Genomic DNA, 18,131 nt, shown 5'->3' on the forward strand with positions numbered 1-18,131 from the left:
TTCAATTCTCCTAAATTCACAAAGTGGCCTATGCACTCTGGGGTACAGGCAACAACAGCCCAGGATAAAAAACAGAAAATTCAACCGAGACTTGTCAACACCAAACAAGTGAGACAACTGAGACCACACTTAAATCTCTCGTGCTGGAGAAGGCCTAGAGAAGAGGGGGACAGAAAATCTCATCACCGGCAATGGAAAGTCAGCCTCTGCATGAAAAACACGGGTTGAGTCAACACCACCTCTCAAACACAGTAAATAATAATACAGCCTACCTCTCCCGTGACTACTCAGGGCGGCCACGGGCATTATCAGGTAACAACATTGTTCTGTGTCCTGGTAGTGGTAGTGCTGGTAGGCATATGAATTTATACATACGTTAAAACCCATAAAACTGTACACCGAAGTCAATTTTACTGTATGACAGATTTTAAAATATATTTTAAAAATGTAATTCACAAAAGAAACCCTGTCCCCAGACCTAAAGCCAAGACCTAAAAATACGCAGTTGTAGGTGACCCAACCAAGCAAAACTTAGATGAGGAACACTCCCTGAGGGGAGCCGGACTGGAGTAGGTTTTGCTGCTGTACGCAGGACAGGGGCAAGGAGTAACAAATGTCCCACTCCCTTTGTCACAATAGCGCCCCCACAGAGCTCTAAGTATACGCCCAGACACTTGTCCCTAGCTGGCAGGCATGGGGAAGGGACACAGAAACGAGCCTACCTTCCTTTCCAGTAGGTCCCTAGGTGGCGCAAACGCTTTGCAAGCGACTACTAACCTAAAGGTTGGAGGTTCGAACCCATCTAGCAGAACCACAGAAGACAGTCCTAGGGAGCTGCTTTCATAAAGGTTACAGCCAAGAAAATCCGATGGAGCAGTTCTACTCTCTAGCACATGGGGTCGCCGTGAGTCAAAAGTGACTTGACCAGCAATGGGTTTTGTTTTGGTTTTTCTTCAGGTACCACAGGCATTTCTGAAGCCAGGAAAAGATGCCATAAGCAACCCTCCCCGCTACACGTTTCCCCCTCACCCCTCCCCCCCATCCTTCTCATGCCTTCTTGCAAATGTGGGAAGAGGCAAGAAAGTTGTCAGAGAGACAGACCTGTGAGCAAACAACAAATGGGACCTCCCTCCGGATCATTCGGAGTTTCTTACACTTTCTGGCTGAGGGGTTTGTCATTTCCCCAGGGAAGAGTGGACTTCTCATCTGTCACACTGTGATCCTGGCAAAACACAAGCCCTGCCAGAAACCCAGCGGGCCAGGGCCGGGCAGAACGTGCAATGATTGAGCACTTCCATGATCTTTCACGACCCCAGCCCTGTAGATGGTGCTTAATCCAACATCATCTCCTGCCAGCTCTGTTTTCCTAAGCAGCAAGAGGCCACCACTGGGGCATGGGGCTGAGATGCAGGGGCGGAGGCAGGGCTTGTCAGAACAAGTGGCCAGTGGGTTGAGAAATAAACCAAGTGGGCCAGCCACGTCCTTCAGTCACCCCAATGCCTTTACCTCTCTGCCTCTCACTTCCTCTTTCCCTGGTGTCTTCGTTTCTTCCTTATCCTCACCCTCCCCACTAAGAAGGAACTGGACTTTCCTAAACTGAAGCTTCCACTCTGAGCACAAACACAGCACTTACTTAGACCTTGCCGGAAAAACTTGTTCTTTTCGGCCACATCAACAGCCAGCTATGGAGACCAGCACTGGGAGGCAGGGCCATAAGACACATGTGTGCACACAGACAAGCATGTATGCTCCCAAAAGGAAATGAAGAATTTAAAAACTGCGTGGCTGCGCAAAAGAAACCTCCTTCCCCATTTTCAGTCCAGGGAGGGGAGGCCAGGCAATGACTGAAAAATTAACAGCACATGGAAAATACGGCCAGAGCTTGAACTTGGCCTTGTTAGGGACCACATGCCATTCTCACTATCCCAGCCCCCTACACAAACCAAAATTTTAAACGTATCTAACTGCAGAGAGGCTTGCAATGGACTTTGTGCCAGAGAAGGATGGAAGGGTGGGCTATAAAGGACAAAAGAGGATGCAGCTCCTAGTATCATCCCGTATTAAACCCGCAGCAGGTGATGAGGCGATAGAACACCTTTCAAATGAGATGCACAGGGCTGGCCCTGATAAGGAAGGATGAACACTAAGATAAACGTTTTGCTTTCCCAGCATAACTGCCTTGATAAAAATGAGTAAGTTACAGAGTCTGGGCTGAAATATGAGTCCTCTTTGTCCCCCAAATTCCAACCATCTCCCACACTGACATTACTGAAGGGCCTGATAATTGGAAAGTGCCTGAGAAACAGAGAGATCACAACAAAGAAAGACAGGCAGACAGACTGATTGATGGATAATGTTGAGCAAAACCATTAGTGGAAAGCATCTACCCCTTCTCTTCAAACAATAATCAAATATTTTAGTTTGATTTTGAGGGTTCTATGGGGTCACCATGAGTCAGACAAACTGGATGGCAACTACTATAATAAAGGAATCCCTGGGTAGTGTAAATGTTAATGTACCTGGTTGTTAATGGAAAAGTTGGGGGTGCAAGTCTACCCACAGGTGCCTCGAAAGAAAGGCCTGGCGATCTACTTCCAAAAATCAGGCACTGAAAACCCTATGGAGTGCAGTTCTACTCTGACACACATGGGGTTGCCATGAGTCAGAATCGACTCAATAGCTACTGGTGTAAGAAATAAAAGATCTCAGGCTAGTTTATTTATACTCTCCCGTGACACGGTTTAACCCATTTAAAAAAAAAAAAAAATCTGTCACTTCACAGAATTACAAAAGGGGAGGATCCCAAACAATAAACTGTGTGGATGAGAACACGTCATGCATCAAAGGCCCAAGCCTTCTCTATTGATGACCTTTGTCACACGGGACACCAAGAAAATGTGAGACTCACTAAGAATGGGGAAAAGAGAGGTAGCCACTGAGATAAGAGCTGTGAATTCAGCCAGGGAGTCCTGGTGGATATCAGGTGGGGCACAGAGGCCTGGAAGCTTCCACTTCCACAGGGGTGAACTCCTTAGGAAGCCTCCACAGACTTTGCCTGGGCTTCCTACTTGGTATAGCAGCTTCCCAGGGCGGAGGAGAAGTTAAGAACTGAAAAGAACGGTGTTCACAACGACATCTCTTTTCAGTCCAAGGAATGGCAAGCGACATGGAGAATAGGGTCAAAAAGATCTCCTCCCTCTCTGGGCCTGCCTCACTGGTGGCAGAGCTCTGTACAAGCTGTGTCCCAGCGGGGAACCGTGATTCTATCACATAGGGGCTCCGATAACCTGGGTGGAAATGCAGCACGTTCACAATACACTAGGGACGTGACCTCAACAGAATATTAGACATTCCACCATCGGCACCAAGATGTCCACTTATACTGCTGTGGCGGTGAAGCTCCAAGGGAACTCCATGCACCCATTTAACCTAAAAGAATTCAGCAAATAAGCTTTGCAAGTAGAAAATAAGAGAAAAAAAAGAAAAAATAATATGGGTGGGTGGTGCAAATGGTTTGGGCTCGACTACTAATCCAAAGGTTGGTGGTTCAAACACACCCAGCGGCACTGCTTGACTATCTGCTTCCATAAAGATTACAGCCAAGAAAACCCTATGGAGCAGCTCAACTCTATAACACATGGGGTCGCCATGAGTCCAGTTTTTGGTTAGTTGCCAACCCAGCCAATAAGCATGAATGTGTGGGTATGAATTTGCTGGTCCATTTGCATAGAACTATCAAGGGCTGTACATACAAAGCCTAGGTCATTTATGTAGGAGGACATTATGGAATGCCCTAGAGTCATTTTGTCTTTACAATTTTCAATTTGTACCTTCTCCCACATGAGCTGCAACTGCACTATAGCCACCAAACTTTGGAAGTAGCCTAATAGTTAACATTGGAACAAGTACCTTATGGGACCATCCACTTCTAGAATGGATGACCATAAGAAGTTGTATGAACAGGCTTCATGGAACGGCAGCGTTTCTGCTATCAAAGAGTCGGAAAATAAGCAGGAAACAACTGCGTATATACTATGAGCCCAGCTACAAGTTTTAAAACACATTTTGAAAAGACTGGAAGGAAGTATATCAAGATATTAACTATGCCTTGGGGAAGTCAGTATTCTAGTGTTTTCTCCCCTGGCTACGTTAATAATTGGGGGAAGGGAGCAAATGTAAAAACTCTAGTTTATCAGAATGCTTGCGAATCCAAAGTTAGAAGGTAGAGTTTTATAATGCAGGTAATTGTCCACTAACATGCTTTGTTGTGTGAATCCAGATCTTCCATACATCACGTGTACTGAAAAATAAAAGTATCCAGGAAATGAAGTAATATCTCTACTTGTTTCAAATGACTAACAAGCCAAAAGACAACTCTGGCCACGATGCCATGCTTTTTAGAAATCAGACACATAATAAGCCACAGATTTATAGGATGTGGTCTAATAAGCCTAAGAAAAGTTTCATATCCTCCCACCAAAATGGTTAACTCCCTGTCTATGTGAACAGCTTTGTGAATTTAGCAGAAGTCTCTTTGTCCCTCAAATCTACAGGTTGAGAGGTTAATGAGCAAAGTAACAGCAACAGCATGCCTCCCTCCTGGAGACAGACACACACACACACTTTAAAATGAAAAAGAACTGCAAAAGCCTCAACTTCAAACCAGGCTCAACATAAGCAAAAGGGTTGGTCAACCAAAAAATCTGAAGGGATGGGGAGCACCATCTTGCTAGTTCCCAGAAAAAGTGTATAGAACTCCTGAAGAGGAAGGAAGGACTAAGAGAAGGATTTAGACAAGGAACTTCAAAACAAAGTTTGTTTGCAAGTATTTCTGTGAAAATGGTATTGACTAAGCAATTACAGGAAAAAACACCTTTCTTTCTTATCTGAATGCATTTGTGCCATGGGTCCCACCCTATTATTGTCACTATCAAGCATGTTAATAGCCCCAATGTAATGATGACTTTGTGTGGTTAGCTTTAAAATGGACGTAAATAGCTAACTAGAAAGAAGTGACTCACCCCTGCCCTGGTGGGTGTTGACTTTCTTAGTCATATTTACTCAACTGGTCTACCAATCTCAATTCCCTGGAGAAAAGACCTAAAGCTTAGAATCAAGCCGACCTTCAAGGAGACTGTGAAAGGACAGAGAAAAGTTAAACAGGGATGAAGCAGAGGGTACGCCAATTGTGATTTCGGTAAAGCAAAATTGGATGTTAGATGTCCTGCATCCGGAAGTTTCCTCCCAGCTCCTAAGAAGGCTGGTATTCAACAAGATCAAACATGTTCCCTGTCAGCAAGTATAAAATGGTTGGGGTGGGAGGCTGTGAACCATGGGCCATTCCCATGGTTTTATTGACAGCAATTTTATAGCTTCAGCACTCAGCTATGTGATCTTAAGCAAACTGCTTCATCTCCTTGTGCCTCAGTTACCTTATCTGTAAAATAGTGATAATCACACTACTTCCTTCTAAGGGTTGCTGTGCTGCTGTGAAGAATTACCATAGGCAAACGGCTCACAGCCACGCCTGGACCATAGCAAGCACTGTATTAAATGTTGTTCTTGAATCAGTATCTCAAGGGATCCTTGTAAGCACCCAGTGAAGCAGCTGGCTGGCCAGGTATTCCGCTGCCATTCCCTTTTTACAGAAAAAGGACTGACACAGCAGAAGGGGGGAGCACTTTGCTCAACAGAGGTGATATAACGCTGGAGTCAAACCCAGTTCTGACTGCTTATTACATGTGGCTTCTGTAACGCTAACAAGACTATCTCTAGCACACTCATGCTAGGGATCAGGACGTTCAAACACCACCACAATTCTCAGAGCATAAGTACTATGAATGTTACTTAACTAATTCCCCCTGAAAACCTATCCGAAAACATGGTGCATAACTGGACTTCCACAGCGACGGCTGAGCCATCACACCGACAGCTGGCCCATCACACCAACACGCTCCAAATCACGGTATATTGCCAAGAATCTTGCTTGGTGCCCGTGCTGTACCGAGTTCCTCTCACGCGGCAGCTGCTTCATAAACTCATGTGACACTCATAACAGCCCATGTGTGCTCGCCCTTCACTGATGGGGAAACTGAGGCACCGAGAAGTTGGGTAACTTGCCCAAGTTTGCACATGCCGTAAGTGGTGTCTCTGTGTCCGGCTTATTCACAACGCATAGATTAAGACCCAATCCTGGAAACGTGGCATCTCAGCCCCTCCCCAGGAGATGTCTCCCTGCCTGAGGACAAGGCTGAGCTATGAGGGTAGTCACTGGCGCCAGGGAGCTAATCAGCAACTGAGGCTCTCGGGCTATAAGGAGGAAGTTTGTCTTTCTGTTTCATTTTCCTCGTACTCAAAGCAGGTGTCTGGTTCTCCTTTATCTACCTCCTAACTCTGACCAAAGATCAGTAAGTTACCATTTGCCAGGCCCTTGTAGAGGAATAGCTGTGTTCTGGTATAATCTGATCACTGATTGTCAGAATGACCAGCTAAGCTTATTAGAAGCCGAACCAGGAAGGGGCTGAGACAAAAAGCTTCCATCAAGGCCCGGCTCTTGCACAGAAGGTGGGCCTTCCTACTCTCTCAGACGTAGGCCAGCTGGGACTTCCAGCTCCAGGTAACCCAGGTCCAGGCAGGGTCAGAGGCCAGAGGAAAGAGAAGTTCAGAAAGACCCGCAAACACTCTCGGTTTTATTCACATCTAGCTGAGGGGGAATGGTTAGACCAGAAGATTTCTACAAAACACCTCTATGTAAAGTTACTAACCAGAATGAAGGCCCACTACAGTGCAGAAAAGTATCCTTGATATTATATCAGGTGGAAAGAAGACGTCAAACTGTGTAGGGTACAAGCCCAATTTTGTAAAATATTTGTAAAGTCCATGCGCAGGAACAACCAGAAAGAAAGACATCCAAATTTTCAGAAATTTTCAATAGGTGATAAGGTATGTCGTTTCCATATCCTTCTACATATTTGTCTACATGCTCAAGTTCTCTTAAATGGCCATTTACTACTTCTTAAACTAAAACAAGCTTTTCAAGATGATTTATTTTTCACTCTCCGATGGCAAAATACATATACACGTGTTATATATTATCCTAAATCTGTTGTAAACCAAAAACCAAACCCATTGCCATCAAGTCAATTCCGGCTCATAGCGACCCTATAGGATGAGTACAACTGCCCAATAGAGTTTCCAAGGAGTGCCTGGCAGATTCGAACTGCCAGCCTCTTGGTTAGCAGCTGTAGCACTTCACCCCTATACCACCAGGATTTCCAAATCTGTTACAGGAACCCTATTTCCTGCCCCTGTAGCCCTAACACGAAGCTCATTCTGCACCTAACACCAGTAGGTACTCGATATATGTTTTTAAAAGAAAGAGATTTTACTAAAAACCCACTGCCGTTGAGTCGATTCTGACTCATATGAGTATGAGAGACTTTACTACTGGCTCCTAAACATGTGCTTTTCTTAAAAAAAAAAAAAAAAAAATGAAAGAAAGGCAGCTACCACTAGTACTAAATCATTTGCTGTTTGTATCTAAATAGAGTTACTTTAAAACGTTCTATCTATACTGACTTTTGCTTTTCTGAAGATAAAAGTATGTTCTAGATGCTCTTTATTCTTCAGGACTACTAATTTGAAAAGAGCTGTCACTCCCCAGCACTGAGCAGTGTTGGGTATTGACATTTCATTGAATTATTTAAAGGAAATTAACAATGCTTCCTGTCCTAGGAGAGTGCTACTATCTGAGAGAGAAGCCATCCTCCAGCACCTAGCATAGATGTCATTGCAGAGAAGGAGGATTTCTCAGCACCCTGAATTTCAAAAGAAAATCTATCAGTCCTAAATTACTGATAACAAAGGCCAAGTTGAGGTTATAACTTCTCTTCCACTGGGAGCTGTGAAGAATCCCAGGAAAGTATTTCCCAGGGGTCAAGCTGAACGGGATAGTACGTTGTGTTGTTCATCATTCTCACAGAAGCCACAGGAGATATTGACTCATGCGGCCTCTCTCTACTGGGAGCCAGCCACCTTGGAGTCATGGGAGCACCACCCTCCACCCCCACCTTGTAAACTGGCATTTTTATGGATATGATTTCCCTATCAGTGGTCAGTACACTCAGACATCATGGCACCCGTCCGTGATCACACTGACCCAAGGAGAACTGAGGGGTCATGGCAGATGGGCCCTGCCCTAGTGGAGGTAAACTTTGGATGGGCGGTTCCATTTCAGAGGTAGCTCATCTCATACCGTCATTCTGCTCCGAGACCTACCTCCATACACCAGGGCTCCCCAACCTTTTGTAAGGAGTGGTTCCTTTTCATGTCCCTGAAGACTTGAGTGCTGACAGTGAAGTCTGAGGGGGGGTAGAAGTGCTGACAGGCATGTCCCTGAGTGCAGCAAGGGAGGGGGCACTGCTGCCAGGAAGAAAGGGGAACAGAGTGAGGCTTGGGAGGGGGACACAGTCACCAAGGCAGACATGGCCCCCAGCCTGACTTCCTGCCTTAACCCGCACTTCTCCTCTGTAAGGTCCAAATGAGGATTGTGACTCCCAACATGAACCCAGAGCTCTTTCGCCGCCCTGTCTTCCAGCTCAGGGTCTCCTCTGGTGACATCTCAAACACGGCTCCTCCATGCAATCTCTCCTGTCTGCCTTCCTGTTGTGCCCCTTCTGGTTTCCCCACCCCTACCCATCATTCCCTAATGGCTGTGGCTGCCCCTTCCCCTGAGCCTCCAGAAAGCTCTCTAGCTAGCGTTCTCTCAACTTACCTTACTGAATCTTCTCTGAGTTTGAACCCTATGAAACTGCTGATATTTCTAACCTTGAAATCCCAATTATATATGGTTCCACCCAATGCTAAAATTGTCAGGGACCTGCCTTAACACCCTCCTCCTCCCCTGCCAGACTACATTCTTTTTGAGAGAAGCAACTAGATTTACATCTTTGGACCCTTTGCAAGATCTAGCAAGTAAACCCCTTGGATACTCAAGGAGTCTGCACTGAATTGGATTTCAACCTAACTGGAGCCCTATCACAAAAGTGGCTATGTGACTCACTGCCTAGTCCATTTGGGGCCCTAGAAAGGCCTGTGCATGTTATCCCACTAGTCCTCACAACCACCCTGTGAGGTAGGTGTTGTCGTGCCCATTTTACAGAGGAGGAAACTGACTCAGAGAAGCTAAGGAGCATGCCCAAGGTCACACAGCTAGCAAATGGCAGAGGGGAATACGGAACAGGTCTCAGTCGACTGTGTAGATGGCTGCTGTGCAGACTTGTCTCCCTGTTTACTAAACTCTATAAACTGGGTAGAAAACAGTGTAAAGAACAAACTGGGGTCAGTGAGGGGCTGCTTCACAAAGAGATATCAATCCTAATTGTCTTTAAAAAAAAAGAAGAAGAAGAAGAAAGTTTGTGCCTTTTAGGTTCACCAAAAAGCGCATATACCTTCTCTACTCAAGGTTTTGTTTTTTAATTTATGAGGAAAAATCCCAGGAACAACTGCTTCATCCTTCTTAATCCTGGATAACAGAATTCAGGATTCAGAATATGAGACTAATCACAATACCCAATATCTTATGTCCTGATATTCCCTAAATATTAGCCTGAGCATAGTGGGTGTGGAGGATGCTGGGAAGAGGAAATCAATGAAAATAAGGAGAAATCTAGAAAATGACAGCCACATTTAGAGAATGATTGACATGGTTACCATTGTACCTGGTCCTTCCATGGATCTCAAGTCTACCTAGGTGCATTAAAACTATGCAAAGCCAAGTGAGCTCCCATATGGGAGGGGACCACCCTGCCCACCAACTAGTACTACTCCAGGGCCCATGCTGGCTGCAGCTGACCCTGAGTCTGGACTTTGAAAGCCATCACCGCTGGAGGCCCAGAGCTCTACCCCCCAGGAAGGGCAGCACAAAAACCAGGGCCTCTCACCCTGCATTCCACACCCGCTTCCCTTCATTCATTTGTAAAAAGAAGTCTGAGTCATCAGGCAAGCTGGAGTCCATCTACAGATTAGCCCAACTTTACAGCTAAGGTAAACCTATTTTGCCTTGTCACAGCAGTGACTCACCTCACTGTCTCCCACCAAAGGTGACATGGTTTACCTTCCAATTGTTTCTGGAAGAAATCCAGCAATATAGGGGTTTAATCCTTGTCTGCTTGCTTGCTTTGTTTTCTAACACAGTGCTGACAGCAAAGAGGCAAATTTCCCAGAGAAGAAGTTTGGGGGAAAAAAGCACCTAAGGTTACTATAGACTACATTGTCTTTGCTATCTTCCCTTAGCCATTTCCTCAAGGCCTATGCCTCTACAGAGATTGTGGCTTAGGAGGAAACCTTACATACACACATACACACACAACTCATTACAGACTGAGATATTCTTCTACAGCTGAGAAACTCAAGAACAAATTTGCAGGCCACTCCTACCAGCCTTTTAGAAACTGCCCACTTTGAATTTGTAAGATTAATCTTATCCGCATTTATCCTATAGGCTTATCCTAATTTTAACTTTATTCTCATTTCCTTACCTATTCACTTCTAACCTTTTGCATAACACAGTTTCGGAAGCCACCGCAAATTTGGGGGTCAGATACCTTACAAACAGAACATGTACACAAATACAAAATCCTTTTCTGCACAAGAAGGATAACTGTGTCTCCCCTAACAAACACAAAGCCCTTCAATGGATCCTAAAGATTAGAAAGCAGACATCTGCTGATTTTTCTCCTTAACATCCATTCATGCCTTTTTTTTTTTTTTTTTCCCCGTTAACAGTACTGTGGATTTCTTTTGAGGTACCACCCCGACTTTCAAGCCATGTGTTTTAGGCCCAGGCGTAGACAAGCTTTACTCCATCCATGCCCACTCACATACTAAGTCCCGTACCACACACACTGGCTCTGAATCAAGGTCTCCAGCCTGTGGGGAAGGTTAAGCTCCTTCTGGGCTTGAACCTGCCTGTGTACAATGAAGTCAACCTGGAGGAAACCAGAAACAAGAGCCGGAGACAGTGTCCTGGGACATGGGCCCCTGGATTCAGCCATGCCTGGTGCCTACTAAGCTCTGGAGTTCAATAAACTCATTTTGCTCAGTCAGTCCAGTTTGAGTGTGAGGAGAGAGGCATTCTAACTGGAGCAGTCTAGTCTACTTAGTCACACTGGTCTCAATAATTGTCCATCTAGGAATCAAGTGATAATGTGAAAAAATTGGAGATACTCCCCACCCATTGCTGTAGAGTCAATTCCGACTCAAAGTGACCTTATAGGACAGAGAACAACTGCTCCACGGGGTCTCCAAGGCTGTAATCTTTCAGAGCCCTGGTGGCATTGTGGTTAAGAGCTCAGCTGCTAGCCAAAGGGTTAGCAGTTCAAATCCACCAGCCACTCTTTGGAAACCCTATGGGGCGATTCTACCCTGTCCTACAGAGTTGCTATGACTCGAACTGACTTGATGGCACCTAACATTTCTGAAGCAGACTGCCACATGCTCCTCCCACAGAGTGCGGGGTGGGTTCTAAAAACCAACCTTTCGGTTAGCAGCCAAATACTTTAACCACAGCACCACTAGCGCTCCCTTTGGACTTACAGATACATGAAGACCTCATGAGTTTCACACTCCTGACATGATATGGGGTTATTACAAGGCAATGTATTAAGAGTAGGTTTTGGTACTTTTTGAAATACGGATGAATGTGGTTTGTGGCTAGTCTCTGGGAAAGAGGTGGGCCCCATTTCAGCAACCACACACCTGCTGAAATTACCACGCAGGTTCTCCTCCTCCAGGACCTCCATCAAAGCCACTTAAATGCACTGACCTATGTTAAGGTGTGGTTTCCATGGACACAGCAGATCCAGAAAGTAGGGGCCGCGTATATTTAACTATGCTAATATCGCCTTTCAACTTTCTCCAGAAGCACTGCCTATCTATGACAAGGTCGCTTGCTCCAAATGGGATTTCAAGAGGTGTGTTTCTTCTGGGAAAGGGAAGTTCTGAGGCTGTAAAATGTCAAAGGACGGCAGGCAGAAGGGGGCTATCGGTTCAATTTTCATTGGTGGCTCAGCACTAGAGGACATGGTGTGCTGACAAGTTCTGGACCTGGCCACATGGATCAAGAGTCACGATGTTCCAGCCACAAAGTCGTAGCAACATTTGTGTTTTTTTTATAAGCTTACAGACCCTTCACTAGGTGGGGGGAAAAAAATTTTTTTTTTTTTTTTAAAACAATATTCAAAAGTTATTATGATAGAATGGAACCAAATGAGTTAGAAAGTACAAATTGCCCAGCCAGGGAAAACAAACAAACACAAGTATAGAAGTAAAGCTGAAAAACATTTAAAAATAAAATTCTGCATCCCACTTTGGAGAGTGGCTTCTGAAGTCTTAAACACTAGCAAGTGGCCATCTAAGATGCATCAATTGGTCTCAACCCACCTGGAGCAAAGAAGAATGAACAACACCAAGGACACAAGGTAGTTATGAGCCCATGAGACAGAAAGGGCCACATAAACCAGAGACTACATCAGCCTGAGACCAGAAGAACTAGATGTTGCCTGGCTACAGCTGATCACTGCCCTGACAGGGAGCACAACAGAGAACCCCTGAGGTAGGAGGAGAGCAGTGGCACGCAGACCCCAAATTCTTGTAAAAAGACCAGACTTAATGGTCTGACGGAGACTAGAAGAACCCCAGTGGTCACGGCCCCCAGACCTTCTATTAGCCCAAGATGGGAGCCACTCCCAAAGCCAACTCTTTAGACAGGGATTGGACTGGACAATGGGATAGTAAAAGATGCTGGTGAAGAATGAGCTTCTTGAATCAGTAGACACTTGAGACTATGCTGGCATCTCCTGCCTGGAGGGGAGATGAGAGGGCAGAGGGGTTCAGAAGCTGGTGGAACGAACACAAAAAGAGAGAGTGGAGGGAAGGAGCGGGCTGTCTCATTGGGGGAGAGCAATTAGGAGTACATAGCAAGGTGTACATAAGTTTTTGTATGAGAGACTGACTTGACTTACAAACTTTCACTTAAAGCACAATTAAAAAAAAAAAAAAACATCAAAATACTAACCCCAAAAATAAAGGTTTTGTATAAAATGTTTTTCGGACTTAAAAGTTCTGGTTGTGTCTTTTGTGTAAAGTTTTCTCCCTCGTAGCAAGGAGGAAAGGGCTATTTAGGGTATCTAAAATAAATCAGAATTATAAAACAGAAGTCTTTGTTGAATTCGTTCTTTCTTTTTAAAAAAAAAAATAATTTTTATTGTGCTTTAAGTGAAAGTTTACAAATCAAGTCAGTCTGTCATACATAAGCTTATATACACCTTACTCCATACTCCCACTTATTCTCCCCCTAATGAGTCAGCCCGCTCTCTCCTTCCAGTCTCTCCTTTCGTGACGGTTTTGCCAGTTTCTAACCCTCTCTACCCTTCCAACTCCCCTCCAGACAGGAGATGCCAACAAAGTCTCAAGCGTCCACCTGATACAAGTAGCTCACTCTTCCTCAGCATCTCTCTCCAACCCATTGTCCAGTCCCTTCCATGTCTGATAAGTTGTCTTCGGGAATGGTTCCTGTCCTGGGCCAACAGAAGGTTTGGGGACCATGACCACCGGGATTCTTCTAGTCTCTGTCAGACCATTAAGTCTGGTCTTTTTATGAGAATTTGGGGTCTGCATCCCGCTGTTCTCCTGCTCCCTCAGGGGTTCTATGTTGTGCTCCCTGTCAGGGCAGTCATCGGTTGTGGCCGGGCACCATCTACTTCTTCTGCTCTCAGGATGATGTAAGTCTCTGGTTCATGAGGTCCTTTCTGTCTCTTGGGCTCATAGTTATCGTGTGGCCTTGGTGATCTTCGCTCTCCTTTGACCCAGGTGGGTTGAGACCAATTGATGCATCTTAGATGGCCGCTTGTTAGCATTTAAGACCCCAGACGCCACACTTCAAAGTGGGATGCAGAATGTTTTCATAATAGAATTATTTTGCCAATTGACTTAGAAGTCCCCTTAAGCCATAGTCCCCAAACCCCCCCCCTTGCTCCAGTGACCTTCGAAGCATTCAGTTCATCTCAAAAACTTCTTTGCTTTTGGTCCAGGCCAGTTGAGCTGACCTTCCCCGTATTGAGTATTGTCCTTCCCTTCACCTAAAGTAGTTCTTATCTACTAACTAATCAGTTAAATAACCCTCTCCCACCCTCCCTTCCTCCCTGCCCCCCGCCCCCGTAACCACAAAAGTATGTGTTCTTCTCAGTTTATACTATTTCTCGAGATCTTATAATAGTGGTCTTATACAATATTTGACCTTTTGCCTCTGACTAATTTCACTCAGCATAATGCCTTCCAGGTTCCTCCATGTTATAAAATGTTTCACAGATTCATCACTGTTCTTTATCGATGTGTAGTATTCCTTTGGGTGAATATACCATAATTTATTTACCCATTCATCCGTTGACGGACACTTGGTTGCTTCCAGCTTTTTGCTTTTGTAAACAGAGCTGCAATAAACATGGGTGTGCATATATCTGTTTGTGTAAAGGCTCTTATTTCTCTAGGGTATATTCCGAGGAGTGGGATTTCTGGGTTGTACGATAGTTCTATTTCTAACATTTTAAGAAAAAGCCAGATAGATTTCCAAAGTGGTTGTACCATTTTACATTCCCACCAGCAGTGTATATGTAAGAGTTCCAATCTCTCCACAGCCTCTCCAACATTTATTGTTTTGTGTTTTTTGGATTAATGCCAACCTTGTTGGAGTGAGATGGAATCTCATCGTAGTTTTAATTTGCATTTCTCTAATGGCTAATGATCAAGAGCATTTTCTCATGTATCTGTTGGCTGCCTGAATATCTTCTTTAGTGAAGTGCGTGTTCATAGCCTTTGCCCACTTTTTGATTGGGTTGTTTGTCTTTTTGTGGTTGAGTTTTAAAAGAATCATATAGATTTTAGAGATCAGGTGCTGGTCAGGGATGTCACATAGCTGAAAATTTTTTCCCAATTTGTAGGTGGTCTTTTTACTCTTTTGGTGAAGTCTTTAGATGAGCATAGGTGTTTGACTTTTAGGAGCTCCCAGTTATCTGGTTTCTCTTCGTCATTTTTGGTAATGTTTTGTATTCTGTTTATGCCTTGTATTAGGGCTCCTAATGTTGTCCCTATTTTTTCTTCCATGATCTTTATCGTTTTAGTCTTTATGTTTAGGTCTTTGATCCACTTGGAGTTAGTTTTTGTGTGTGGTGTGAGGTATGGGTCCTGTTTCATTTTTTTTTGCAAATGGATATCCAGTTATGCCAGCACCATTTGTTAAAAAGGCTATCTTTTCCCCAATTAACTGACACTGGGCCTTTGTCAAATATCAGCTGCTCATATGTGAATGGATTTATATCTGGGTTCTCAATTCTGTTCCATTGGTCTATGTGCCTGTTGTTGTACCAATACCAAGCTGTTTTGACTACTTTGGCTGTATAATAGGTTCTAAAATCAGGTAGAGTGAGGCCTCCCACTTTCTTCTTCTTTTTCAGTAATGCTTTATTTATCGGGGCTTCTTTCCCTTCCATATGAAGTTGGTGATTTGTTTCTCCAACACATTAAAAAATGTCATTGGAATTTGGATCGAAAGTGTGTTGTATGTATAGATGGCTTTTGGTAGAATAGACATTTTTACTACGTTAAGTCTTCCTATCCATGAGCAAGGTATGTTTTTCCACTTAAGTAGGTCCTTTTTAGTTTCTTGTACTAGTACTTTGTAGTTTTCTTTGTATAGGTCTTTTACATCCTTGGTAAGATTTATTCCTAAGTATTTTATCTTCTTGGGGGCTACTGTGAATGGTATTGATTTGGTGATTTCCTCTTTGATGTTCTTTTTGTTGATGTAGAGGAATCCAAGTGATTTTTGTATGTTTATCTTATAACCTGAGACTCTGCAAAACTCTTCTATTAGTTTCAGTAGTTTTCTGGAGGATTCCTTAGGGTTTTCTGTGTATAAGATCATGTCATCTGCAAATAGAGATAATTTTACTTCCTCCTTGCCAATCCAGATGCCCTTTATTTCTTAGTCTAGCCTAATTGCTCTGGCTAGGACCTCCAGCACAATGTTGAATAAGAGCGGTGATAAAGGGCATCCTTGTCTGGTTCCTGTTCTCAAGGGAAATGCTTTCAGGCTTTCTCCATTTAGAGTGATGTGGCTGTTGGCTGTATAGATGCCCTTTATTATGTTGAGGAATTTTCCTTCAATTCCTATTTTGCTGAGAGTTTTTATCATGAATGGGTGTTGGACTTTGTCAAATGCCTTTTCTGTATCAATTGATAAGATCATGTGGTTTTTGTCTTTTGTTTTATTTATATGGTGGATTACATTAATGGTTTTTCTAATATTAAACCAGCCTTGCATACCTGGTAGAAATCCCACTTGGTCGTGGTGGATTATTTTTTTGATATGTTGTTGAATTCTATTGGCTAGAATTTTGTTGAGGATTTTTGCATCTATGTTCATGAGGGATATAGGTCTGTAATTTTCTTTTTTTGTGGTGTGTTTACCTGGTTTTGGTATCAGGGATATGCTGGCTTCATAGAATGAGTCAGGTAGTATTCCGTCATTTTCTACGCTTTGCAATACCTTTAGTAGTAGTGGTGTTAACTCTTCTCTGAAAGTTTGGTAGAACTCTGCAGTAAAGCCATCCGGGCCAGGGCTTTTTTTTTTTTTTGTTGGGAGTTTTTTGATTACCTTTTTCAATCTCTTTTTTTGTTATGGGTCGATTTAGTTGTTCTACTTCTGAATGTGTTAGTTTAGGTAGGTAGTGTTTTTCTAGGAATTCATCCATTTCTTCTAGGTTTGCAAATTTGTTAGAGTACAATTTTTCGTAATAATCTGATATGATTCTTTTAATTTCAGTTGGGTCTGCTGTGATATGGCCCATCTCGTTTCTTATTCGGGTTATTTGTTTCCTTTCCTGTATTTCTTTAGTTAGTCTGGCCAATGGGTTATCAATTTTGTTAATTTTTTCAAAGAAATCAGCTTTTGGCTTTGTTAATTCTTTCAATTGTTTTTCTGTTCTCTAATTCATTTAGATCAGCTCTAATTTTTATTATTTGTTTTCTTCTGGTGCCTGATGGATTCTTTTGTTGCTCGCTTTCTATTTGTTCAAGTTGTAGGGACAGTTCTCTGATTTTGGCTCTTTCTTCTTTATGTGTGTGTGTATTTATCGATATAAATTGACCTCTGAACTCTGCTTTTGTTGTGTCCCAGAGGTTTTGATAGGAAGTGTTTTCATTCTCGTTGCATTCTATGAATTTCTTTATTCCCTCCTTAATGTCTTCTATAACCCAGTCTCTTTTGAGCAGGATATTGTTCAGTTTTCAAGTATTTGATTTCTTTTCCCTGATTTTTCTGTTATTGATTTCCACTTTTATGGCCTTGTGGTCTGAGAAGATGCTTTGTAATATTTCGATGTTTTGGATTCTGCAAAGGTTTGTTTTATGACCTAATGTGTGGTCTATTCTAGAGAATGTTCCATGTGCACTAGAAAAAAATACACTTTGCAGCTGTTGGGTGGAGTGTTCTGTACAAGTCTATGTGGTCAAGCTGGTAGATTGTAGCAATCAGGTTTTCTGTGTCTCTATTGAGCTTCTTACTGGAAGTACTGTCCTTCTCTGAAAGTGGTGTGTTGAAGTCTCCTACTATAATTGTGGAGGTGTCTATCTCACTTTTCAGATCTGTTAAAGTTTGTTTTATGTATTTTGCAGCCCTGTCATTGGGTGCATAAATATTTAATATGGTTATATCTTCCTGGTATTATGACTTTCTTTTAATCCCAAGATCTAGATGTAAAGGAGCCCTGGTGGCACAGTGAGTAAGAGCTCGGTTGCTAACCAAAAGGTTGGCAGTTCAAATCCACCAGCCGCTCCTTGGAAACCCTGTGGGGTAGTTCTACTTTGTCTTATAGGGTCGCTATGAGTCGGAATCGACTCGATGGCAACAGGTAGTAGATGTAAAGGAACTTGTCCGAGACAACATGGCTAGACTAGAGCTGACATTAAAACTTAGATTTTAGAAACTAGGAAATCAGGGCCCTATGCTAGAAGAATTTTATTTGAAAACACATCTTTGGAGGAATAAGAAATCTGTCTTACAGAAGGATATAAGC

General features: G+C 43.4%; 1 protein-coding gene across 40 annotated transcripts in view; it reads right to left on the reverse strand.

Annotated features, from left to right (window-relative positions):
- Positions 1 to 18,131, reverse strand: part of TCF7L2 (transcription factor 7 like 2) — a 238,739-nt gene that overhangs the window by 85,739 nt on the left and 134,869 nt on the right. For 17 of the 40 annotated variants that reach the window (XM_064269290.1, XM_064269287.1, XM_064269285.1 and 14 more), the window contains one exon: positions 8,278 to 8,421. The exons of the other annotated variants lie outside the window; for them this stretch is intronic. In XM_064269290.1, the coding sequence (XP_064125360.1) occupies positions 8,278 to 8,421 (144 nt within the window). The remainder of the gene's footprint in view (positions 1 to 8,277; positions 8,422 to 18,131) is intronic. 40 annotated transcript variants of the gene reach the window in all.

This window comes from Loxodonta africana, chromosome 16 (genome assembly GCF_030014295.1).
Source record: "Loxodonta africana isolate mLoxAfr1 chromosome 16, mLoxAfr1.hap2, whole genome shotgun sequence".
NCBI lineage: Eukaryota > Metazoa > Chordata > Mammalia > Proboscidea > Elephantidae > Loxodonta > Loxodonta africana.